Consider the following 11,943-nt stretch of genomic DNA (forward strand, 5'->3'; position numbering starts at 1 on the left):
TACCATTATTCCTCATTTGATCAATCATCTGTGTGAATAAAAATATAAACGTGATGATGCTTAAAGGTTATTAGAGTCGCGTTTGCATATTAAACTATGAAGATTTTGAGATGGGAGTTGTTTTAAGATGGAAGAGGTCTGCTTTGTTTTTGGCACCTCTCATACGTAGCCATTATCTGCAGCCTCTGGGAACAACTAATCTTCATTTATGCTAAATATAGATGTCAAACGTTGTCTACTGCCAGTAAACTGAACGTTTTAACAGATCTTCATTAAGAAAAAAAAACAATCCTTGACGGTCTCTTTAAAGTCACATGCTAATTCAAATTGTATCTATTTGTGCAAATAACACAGTATTAGAGATGATTCAAAAAAGAAAATGGTTTGTTCATTCATACTGCAAAAGGAACTTACTTTTACCATTATTTTATCGCAGATGCTTGCATCTAGTATTGTGACATTTCATGAAGACTGAAACTGCAACGTGCCATATTTCAAAATAAGCTTTTACAGAATACACTTCATGCAAAACGTTCCCAAATTAAAATGGTGTTTTTAGACATTAGTGAGACTTCTGTAGTAAAACACAAGACAATAAATCAGAAAATTGCAAGAGTTTATTTCCTTTAGATATCTCAGAAGAGTATCGTAAAACTTGCACCTTTACCACTCTGTTGTTCTAGTTTAGTTGTTTTTAATTGTGGGATTTAATCGTTTACACAGATATTATTTATCTTGATCATAATTATTTTTTTAAATTATGTTCTCCACCACAAAAGAGCAGACCTTTCATGATGGATACTTGTGTTGTCTAAAGTCTGTTAACGCTAGAAAACATCTGTGTTTTGGCTTTCAGATTCCAGAGACGATGCTCTGAGCTTACTCACATAGACAGCAGTGCTCCATGATCAGATTACTCCTCATAACATCTCAGTCAAATTGGATTTCATCGTAGTAAAAATGCTGCTTTTATGCAATATACCTCAGCCTCTGTCTGGGTCTGTTGGGAACCCTCAGTAAAACCTTTGCCATTTTTATGCGATTGTGTTTTATTTTTTTTGTCTCCCTGTCAGACTCCAAACAGAATGGTGATGCGAATGTGGCCCTTTCAGATGAGGAAGGCTGCAGTCTGACCCAGCCTCTGTCCCCCAGTGAAAAGTGGTCCATGCGGTGCTCCAGAGGAAGAGGCAAGAATAGGGAGGGCACCTGCTTTCTCCTGACATCTGGAGATCCCAACATCCATGTTGGTGCGTTACAAATTCACTTAGCTTTTATTTATTTCTTAATTATTTATTTTTTATTCATTCTTTTAATTGAATTGCTTTTTTTTGCTTTCTCTATTCAGTTCTATTTTATTAAGCTTAGTTTAATTTGATGCTGTTTTTTTTAATTCAGTTCAAATCAATTAACTCATTCTAATTTTCATACCAGTTCATTTAGTTTAGAGTTATTGTTTGATTTAGGTCAGTCCTATTGAATGCAGGTCAGTTTACTTTAGTTTATCTCATTTTCAGTTTAGTACATTTAAATCCATTCAGTCCAATTCCAAATAACTCAGTTCAGCCGATTCAAATGATTTATATAAATTTCAGTTAATTCAATTCACTTTTAATCCAATACATATTTGCAGCTGGGCTCCAAATGTTTCATACACTTGGCATATTTGTGATTAAAAGTTATTTTTTTATTCAAAGAAGTTTCCTTCTGATTGGAAAAGACATGGTAACCCAGTATAATTAAACAACATGGAAGTGATACAATTTACACATTGACAAAACTTTGTCCTGCTTCCCACATCATTGAAACATTAAAATGTGGAGGCTTAGACAAAAACAATAAAAAATAAAAAATGAACAATAACCTAAAAGAAAAACCTAAAATAGAATGGTAATGCTTAAAAATCTAAATAGGACACATTTTATTAAAGGACAGATGTGACAGCGACTTTTTATTTCGTGATTGTTTTCACTGTGTCTAAACTTCTTTCCTGCAATTTTGATAGAGGCGGCGCCCGAGTGTCCCTCCGTTGACAAGCCACCAGTGACTGTGTGTATTATGAGTGATAATAACACATACGGGTTGATGAAACTCCTGTTTGCAAGTTGCGAAGAAGAATCAGCAACAAGGAAGACTGCAAAACAAGAAACCAGCAGATGAAAAGGAGCTAAATATATGCTTATCTTGAGGAAAAATACTTTTTGAGAAAACTAATAGAGGTGTGTGTATGTAAAATGGGTTGCATAGAAGGACCATGATAAGCATGTTGAGTCTGTCCCTGCATCACCTATAAAGATGTTAAGGAAAATGTGAATTCCTCGGCTGCTTGCATACGCAATGCCACCGCTTGGAATCACAAAATCAGAAAAAATTGCTGTTTCCAGTCATAACTTTGGAAAGAAACTGAATTAAATTCTAAGCGAAGGAAACTCATTTCGTTCAGAGACAGGAAACTGTTTCATCAGCGTGTGCTGAGGTGCCTCTGCTACCTCGACTGACAACAGGTAGCTCTGTGTCATATTTTACCTTTCAGATCAATAGAAAATCAATAAAAGAGCTTTGTAGCACTAATTGCGTCATCTATCTGTCTGTATGTGCTGACTAAAAATAATGTTTCTCCTGAGCCGCTGCTGATTTGAAGCATCTGTAACACAGGATACCAAAACACATTTTGTGTTTAATGAGAAAAAGGTCCATGTAGAATAGTATTGAGATTAAAACAAGTGAAAGACATATAGTCACATGAAAAGATAAGAGCTGTTTGTTGTTTTGTTATTCTCCTGGCTGTTGACGGGAAAATGAACACCATGATGAGATCAAAAGAGCTGCCTGAAGCTTCAGGGGAAAGAAAATGCAGTAAATGAGTCTGGCGAGGGGTTTAGAGAGGTTTTTATAGATTTTAAAATCAGTCTCCGCTGTATAAAGAATTGCGTACAGGTAGAGGATATTCAAAACAACCGCCAACATGTCCAGATCTGGTCATCCAAGGAAGTTCACCTCAAGAGAAGACCGCAAGATGCTAAAATAGGTCTCAAAAACCTACTTACCTGCTGTAAGGGGACCTGCAAAACAGGGTTGACTGTTCATATGAAATCGAATGGTCTGTACAGTCAGAAAGAGACGGAGCAAGTTTAACTGTCATGAGATGCACGCCAGGATGTAACCTCGTGTCCCTATAGATACATAAAGGCCAGAGAAAACATAGATAAAGACCAAGATTCCTGGGATAACATAATTTTGAAAGAAGAGTCTGAAACGTAATTATTTAGAGACCAGATCAGATGGTGTGTTTGGCATGAATCAATTTCAGCATGCATGGAAAAAAAACTGCATAGTAAATACTCATAAGTGTCATGGCTTGGACACAGTTTGCTGCAGCTACCTGGCCAGAATCCATCATCAATACTAACGTGCATCAGAGGATGCTCGGGGATAATGTGGTCCCATCCGTAGTTAAAAAATAAATATAAAAAAAATCAAGCTGAAGCAGAACAGGACCCTCGAACTACTACTACTACTACTACTACTACTACTACTACTACTACTACTACTACTAATAATAATAATAATAATAATAATAATAAATAACCCTTAAGCATCTCAACTAAAAGTGGGAAGTGGGGCAAACTTTCCTCAGACTGATGATGTAACAGACTGGCAGAAAACTAGAAGATGCTCAACGTCGTTATTTCAACCAAAGGAGGGAAGACAAGCTAACCTAACCTGTTGCCCACTCACAATACACAATTGTAATGATATCTGTTATTTAATTAGTAATTATTTTTTATGTTCACCTGTAATTAAAGCATTTCTTCAAACTCACTTTCTTTCCAGTTATAAATGACTAAAGATTAGACTTTGACCTGTGAACGTTTGCTTTGAGGCTGAAACTCTTAGGCGTGCCCTGATCTATTCACAGAAGTGTAAATTGTTGGCCGATAGTCTACAGGAGATGGCAACTCTGTCCCACATCTCTGTTTGAATAATGTATAAATATCAAAACTGGGATTCTCAAAGTATCCAGAAGCTGTTTGAAGGGGAGGCTCTGGATTCAGCAGCATTCCTGATATCTAGAGCAAAGATCCCACCTTTTATTCCAGACGTCGTCAGACACCCACAGAATGCTTTCTTTGCACTTCGCTAAAATGCATTTCACTCTGAGAGGTCATTAGCATTATTGCTGTCAGAGAAACAAGAACAGGCCTCACAGATGAGGCACTTACTACATCCAGGGGCTCGGGAGAGCTTGCATGGTTCTTTTTTTCCCCCCTCTTTTTTTTTTTTTAACAGACCATTACGTGGATGTTTTACTTGAATGTATTTCCTGAAAGCTTCATTGCTTCCTGAGTGTTGATTAATACTGTTTGTTGCGGGCTGGCGACAAACATGTTGTAACATGCAGAGGAAATACACATTGGCTTTAAGCTATTAGGAGACAAACTCTTTTTTCATACAGTCTAACATTTAATCAGACTAAATTCATTCAGTTAGGAATACCAAAATTATTTCTCTTTGCTAAATGCCAGAATAATGAGAGATAATTTTTGTTTCTCTATGCTCTCCAGAGTCAAATGGTATGTGCAACGCAAATATTGTTTGTGTGACATTGTGGAAAAAATAAAATAAATCAGTCAAGATATCTGGAAGACAGTTTTGGATTTCGACAAGTCCTGTTTGTGTTTGGGTATAATTTCCAGATGCTTGAAGGTCTTCTGTTATGTGTTGACACAATGGGAATGTCCAGCCGTCTGTTCTGGAAGTGGATGGGTTCTGTGTCCCAGAGAGGAAAAGGTTTTGGTGTGAAATGTGTTAATCACCCTCAGAACAAAAATAATAAACAAAAGATCTTAATGAGATGCTGGCTGACCATGGTAGAAGAAGTTCATTATCGACAGTGAAGCAAGTTCTGTACCGATATGGACTGAAGGGTTCCTTAGCAAGGAACAAGTCATTACTCCAAAAAGCAACAACAAAACAAACAGAAAACATAAGAAGACAGATTATAGCACTCAAAGGCATTTTTTTGGGGAAAAGGGTCCTGTTCTGTCGTTACTCTGAAATATAAATGTTTGGTCATAATGACCAATTTTACATTTGATGGGAAAATCTTGCAAGAATCTGTGAGTAAGCTGGCCTACAAACCTGCTCAAGTTACACTTCTGCCGTCACAAGGAATGGGCCAAAATCCCGAAAAGTACATTTTAAACGTCTGAATTTGAATAAAGTTTTAAGATGGCAGAAATCAGTTTAGGGAACCTGACTTACCGAAAATAGACATTTAATGTCAATCATTCTGCGTATTTTAATACAGTCTATGCAAATATTTGCTTTCGAGTGTATATAAGATGAAGGATGGCTATAGTCTTATAAAAATAAAAAAGGAAAATAATCTTCAGATGTATAAAAATACATCTTATGGATTTAAACTTCATTTTCTTTTATAGTGGTAATGCTACCTTATTTATCATTCAGGTTATATTCCTGAAAAGAGACAAAAATGACAGAATGCTGAAGAAAGCCAAAACACTCCAGAACTGATCTATGCTGGAAAGAAGAGCGAGTTAATTTAATCCAGAGCCCCGTATCTGATGAGCATCTGCATAACGGCATCCTGTTCTATATCCGGGTCGTTTCACATGCATGCAGCTCTTATTAGGCAACATTATCTGAAAAAAGGGTTATTATTAACTCCCATTTTGGCCCTGCAAAAGATGTTGTCATGCAGTTTGCTGATAGGCAAGACTAACCCTCTCCTGTGTTCTTTCTCTTTTGATTTAAGCTGTCAATAAGTCAGTTTATTGCATATTTTGTTTGCACTTAATGGACAAACGTTACAGTTTACAGCTCTCCTACTTCATAGATATTTCCCAAACAGATAACATCATTATCAAAAATGTGGGTTTGCTAAAAATTGTTTGGATAGAATTCAAATTCTAAAGTCTTGTGTTTTTTGTTTTTTTTCTAAGCATAAAAACGGTTCCTCTGTGGCTGCAGCTGATTTTTAGTAGGTTAGATGTAAATAGAGTATGACTCAGTGGCTCTGTTCTTCAGTGCGGTGCCCGTAGGGGATTGGGATGCTGGCTAATACCAGAGAGTTGCAGGGGAAAAGGTATGGATAATATTTCACCAATAAGGCATGCCTTGCTGCACAGCTGGGGTTGAATGGATGGACATCTGAAGATCTTCTGTGATGGGTATCAGTAAATGGAAGCCTAAGGTGGTACAAACAAATGGTTGACTTCAATCAAGTCACCAAAGGAAGGCTCTTCATCGTTAGTGCTATGATTTTATAGATATATAAACGCAAACACTTTCCAAATGCATGAACAGAGTGCGACATACAATAGTAAACGGATGTGCAGATGTGCAGAGGAAATGTGCATATTCCTGGGAGACTCTTCTGCGTGAACTGGAAGATTGATTTTTTTTTCACTGATAGATTTCCATTAACCGTACAAAGATGCATAGCAGAGGCTTTTGTCAACCTCAGGAGTTTTCTGTCTGTGGTGCACAGTTGTATTAGTTACTGATCAATCATTTTAATTAGTTCCTCGTAACATTAGTCATCTATGAACCTTAGTGTTTTTACGTCTTATGGATGCTAACCCTGCGTTCTGCTGTGTTGTTTTTGCTGCTGTTCTAGATGCACAGTTCAAACACTGTCAGTTCAGACGTGGACCGTGAACAGCTAATTTTTCAACTAAGATCTTTTCAGACCTGCAAGGCTTTCCCCATTATTCAGATGGTGGTTCAACGTTTCAATTTTTGAGGAATGATTTGTGACAGTGGTCTATCTCTATTAAGATTACACTAATCTAAACTCTTCCGGGGTTATTATCTGAAAGCCACATACAGTACAAAAGGATTATGTCAACATTTAATTGCACGTTAAAGGGATCCAACATAAAGTAATATCAAACAAATACAAGTGTTGTCGGAGAAAGTGAATAAAATGTTTTCTTCGCCAGGTCTCACAAGATAAGCTGTTGTCTGTGTTGCTCATACTTCAGTTATTTGGCCACATGTTGGCTATTTAAAGAACATGGATCCTTTTAGTTTGATCTGAATAAAAAAAAAAAAAAAAAGAAAAAAAAGAAAATAGCGTATGATGAAAGAAATGTGGAATGACCTGTAGAGAGTTAAAGTGATGGTGTCGTACACAGTCTGGTAAACAGCTTTAATGACAGAGACAATTTAACAGGATGAGTGAGAGATCCCTTTCTTTTTAGCTGAAAACTAGGAGTCTGAGACATCTATCTCAAAAATCAGAATATCATGAAAAAATTCTGTATTTCTTGTCACACATTTCAGAAAGTGAAACTCATATAGAATCATTACACATAGATTGAATATTTTAGACTTTTATTTCATGTAATTTTGATGATTACGGCTTGCTGATAAATAAATCGGGACATTTCTCAAGTGCAGCAACAAACCTTTTTTACTGTTTCATGTCTACTTTTGTGTCTCTCAACAGAAGGCTGTAAAGATATTCTCGGTGCCACTGGAAACTACACTCAGCCGGAGGTCACCACTCTGACCTGATGATTTGCCTGAATAAGGAGGAAACGTGAAGTCTGCTGCGGCGCTCGTTGGGTCCATGCTGTTCAACTAGACGGCAGAGCCAGTTGTTGTACTCCAAAATTAATCTTTTTTTTTTTGTTTACTCACATATTTAAAACCCTGTAACATATCTGATCAACAGAAGATATGTACGATCATATTTGCGAAGCACTATGCATGTAATGCATGATCTGACATTGTAGTAGAGATGGACCAGTATACACTTACAATGTGCTGGACAATATAGCTGCTTTCAAAGGCCCTGAAGACATTTATCGCTCAATCTTGTTATGCGCTGTGGGGTATTGGAGTCTAGGAGACAATTCTCGCTTCAAAATAACTTATTAATTTCCTTTTTTTTTTCAACTCAAAGTAGTAAAAGCCTAAGTTGTACTATCCCTAAACGACAAATTATATTACCACCAGTACAGTGGTATTACACAAACATAAATAAAATCACAGCTGATCAAACAAAGAGATAAACACAAAGATTTGGAAAGCACCAACAGTTTTGTCAGCACATATTACTTCATTTTTCAGAGAGGAAATACATCAGATTCTAAAAACTGATGTTACAAACTTAAATGCAGCATTTAGAAAAAAGTCGACCAGCCGCCAACTTTCGGTGTCTTGATGGGACAAATAATTTAGGTGTTAAACACAAAGCAAGAAACTTAGTAATACAACAATTTACATTCCAAACATTTCCTGTTCTTATAGTGATTTCTATTTTTTTCATTAATCATGTACATAATATATAGTTAAAGATCTTCAAAACTCAGTCACTGGGATCACAGCCAATACAGTAATAGGTGCACACTCACCCATATCATGTCTTATTAATTTTGGATTTTAAATGATTTATTTGAACTGCTAATTTGTCCTAGTGGAATGATGATACAACATACAACTTCAGCTAATATTAAATACAAAAACTAGGTGCATAACTGTAATTTTATAGCAGATTTTCTGTAATCCAAACTAGGTCAAAACACAAACAGCTCAAATATATACGCACGCTCCAACTATTTGGCTATATGCCTTTTGATCAGTTGCACGAAAAAGCTTAACAAGCTTCTGGTTGAACTCTGACTGGAGATTTGATCACTCTTGTTGGCATAATTGATAGAGTTGAAGATTTAAAATTGGTTGTCTTATGGTTGAGAATCAGCTTTTAAGCAGAGTCCACAAATATCTTACTAGCTTGAGGTTGGGCTTTGGACAGCTATTTCTAAAGCTTAAGTGTAATTCACCCCAAAATATAATTTTTTGCAAACAAACTGTATAACCTGGGCCTAAGAATGCTACTTTACTGTTACCGTGCATTTTATTTTATTTTTCTATGTACACTTGTTTAGATCTGCAGTATTTGTGTTAAAACTGCCTGCCTTGTTAGAGTTGAAAGGTGGCTATTGCAGTTTAATTTGCCTATTGGTTCAAACGGTACATGCTTTCATCACCACAGCCCTGCGTTTGAAGGGTGAAAAATCCTCCAACTCAAAAGACAGATCTGTGGTAAAACTACCAACAGGTCCCTTTCCCTTGTCCTGACCACCACAGAAACGAGCACTGCTTTAAACTCCCACTGCTCAACTGAGTCTCTTGGAACGGTTCTTGCTTTATGCATCTTTCAAAATGTTTCTCATGGCGGGGTTACTCCTTTACAAATAAGTTACACTTTGAGCATAGCCAGCTTTATTAATTTCTAAACCAGTTTTTAAACCAGTTTGGGATCGTTGCACTGTTGGAAGACCCATCTGATCCAACATGACAGAAGAAAACTGGTTAAAGTCTCAGGTTTCCTCATGAACTGGAAATTGTTGCAACACCAGTGCCATGTGGACCAGAAATATGACGACCAAGAAAGAAGCACTGGTCAGAAACATCTTCTAGTTTGTAGGTAATCAGTAGGCAGAAGGGACAAAGATTAAGCCGATCGGCCACAATGACAAGACGGATGTTTGGATATGTCAAGGGCAGACTTTCAAACTGTCAGGGTGGGTGGCGGCAGCATCATGCTAAAGGTTTGTTTCTCCGCCTACTCGCTCAAAATAGACCGACTGATGCTGACGTGAGACCATCCTTAAAAATCCTTAACTTCACCTCAGATCAACAGATGGTTGAAACTTTAACACAGATGAGTTTTCCAAACACTCAACAGGCCAACATTAACCTTCTGGAGTGGTCCTGAAATCAACATTATTGAAAATGTGTGGGTTATATTTAAAGGCTGGATCCATGCCAGGACACCAAACTAAATTACCAGAACCATTTGTGATATGAAGAGAAGGCAGATTTGATTCTAAGCTTGGTATTGGTTTATGAACCACATATTAGTGCGGGGTTGTGTCTATATATTGGAGACTGCTTGTGTAATTAGGAGAAAAATCACTCTAATTTCAAACTCTTCAACTCAGTTCTTATTTTAACATAATCATTAGAGATGTACGCTATTTTATTATTTTAAAGCTTAAGTAACCCACTGAAAGCATAGAATAACACAACATGCATGCCATAAGTTAATGTAAACCTCTGAACAGAACTGTAAGTCACCTTTAAGCATAGATGATCATATTTTCCAATGCTTGCCTTCTGCTGTGTCACTGCCTTCTAACTCTGGAAAAGTTGTAGATATGTTAGTCTAGAACAGCACAAAAAGGATGCTACTTAATCAACATGTCGCTTGTAAACGCTTGTAAAATAGGACAGTTTGACAAAAGCTGGAGAAAAAAACGACATCAGTGGAGCAGTATTGTCTGTTTATTACATTAGCTCAGTGCAGCTGTTGCATCATTACTGGTTGACTCTGGACCAAAATGCAGACTCTATTAGATTATGTGGTAGATTTTTCAGTACATGCTGGTAAAAAATACATACAGTACAATGCCATCAGTTCCGCCCGTGCCTCATGGTGAGTTATGGAGTTTAGATGTCTGTAATGTTATCAGCTTGTTTCCTGCCGCTTCAAAACCAAGAAGCAGTTGGAAAACTGTGTCTTTACCCGTGTTTATAATGTATTCCTCATGCTCTACCATAGTGGCCTTATGTTTAATAAAGCAAAAGGGAAATTAATGTATGTCTTTCAACTGTTTCTACACTGAAGCCGATGTCTGTAATATATAAGCAGCTGTAAGTATGTAGCACAGTACAATATGAAAGAAAATTACCTGTCTGTAAAGTATGTTTATGCATCATGAAGTAGCTGTTAACCAACAACGAGAGATTCTTATTTTGAATAGGTATTCACCTTTTTAACCTTATTTTCTGTCCTTTCTGGTGTATATACTCAATGTTATCAGATAAGCACATCTGTTAATATTAGGCCTGTGCGGATTATAAAGGTAACTGTAGGGAATATAAACCCAGTTTAACTGTCAGAGGTGTATGTGGGAGGGAGAGTGTGATGCTATACCTCGAAGGCATGTGTTTCTATGCAGAAATTCAAATAAAACCAATTTCCTTCCCCATTGTTGACGATATGCTGGTATCATTTCTGTTTTTATTCCTCATGAACAAAAAAAACAAAAAAAAAGGTTTTCAGCCGGTGTTATCTGCCATGCAGCTATTTATAAATGAACCAGCAGACTGCCCGTAGTGCCTGCTCAGAGCTGTGTAGCTGCAGTCACAGCTGTGCCTCCTGCTCTCTGCTGCCTCCCTGATTATGTACCAAAGGTGTAGATGGCACACAGAGCACATCTCCATGGAGATCAGAGATGACAGGCAGCACTAATTAACGCTCAGCTACATGCATCCCTTTCTCTTGCTGCAAATAAACGGCGCATGCTCTGATTCTCTCACAGACGTCCTCATAGATGCATAAGTTTTCACTGCGGTGCAGGAAGATAATCAGCGAATTGGCTCCATTTAAGGATGCAATGTGCTCTTGAGATGGAAGTAAGGGGTCAAAAACATCAATCCCAAGTAAATAGTGTACAAAGATCACTTTGTGTTTAAGCACATGCTCTGTTTGAGTAAGAGTTTTACAGGAACTTGGATGAGGAAGATAAAATGGGATGACAACTGGAGCAAAACTGTTTAGTTGGCTGCACTGAAGTGTTTATCTGAGGTTCAGTCCTAACATGCTCCCCCATCTCCACAGGTTCAGCCATTGTGATCACCCATGTTACCACCCACCACTAGCTTCACTATATTCTTACAGTTTTAAAGCAAACACAGCATTGGGTAGAACTGCTGGCTTACAATAACTCAACAGAAATGGTCACCACAACCCGATTAAACACACACATGATCCAAAATATTGACACATCTCCAATGAAACAAACTGGGGAAAAAAAATGAAAGTGAAGAATTTGGATTTCAGAGGGGAGACTTGTCCAATATTTGTCAATAATTTGCAGATTTCTATTCCAGGTTTTACCTCGT

General features: G+C 37.3%; 1 protein-coding gene across 3 annotated transcripts in view; it reads left to right on the forward strand.

The window, feature by feature from the left end:
- The window catches only part of kcnc4 (potassium voltage-gated channel, Shaw-related subfamily, member 4), a 30,924-nt gene extending 22,028 nt beyond the window's left edge, over positions 1–8,896 (forward strand). For 2 of the 3 annotated variants that reach the window (XM_021320537.2, XM_021320539.2), the window contains 2 exons: positions 1,074–1,247; positions 2,003–2,564. In XM_021320537.2, the coding sequence (XP_021176212.2) occupies positions 1,074–1,247; positions 2,003–2,157 (329 nt within the window). In that variant the 3' untranslated portion in view covers positions 2,158–2,564. Of the gene's footprint in view, positions 1–1,073; positions 1,248–2,002; positions 2,565–7,474 lie in introns of those variants that run through there. The other variant, XM_012870680.3, reaches the window with a different exon arrangement.
- The last annotated feature ends 3,047 nt before the right edge of the window (positions 8,897–11,943 follow it).

This window comes from Fundulus heteroclitus, chromosome 1, assembly GCF_011125445.2.
Source record: "Fundulus heteroclitus isolate FHET01 chromosome 1, MU-UCD_Fhet_4.1, whole genome shotgun sequence".
NCBI classification, from domain to species: Eukaryota; Metazoa; Chordata; class Actinopteri; order Cyprinodontiformes; family Fundulidae; genus Fundulus; species Fundulus heteroclitus.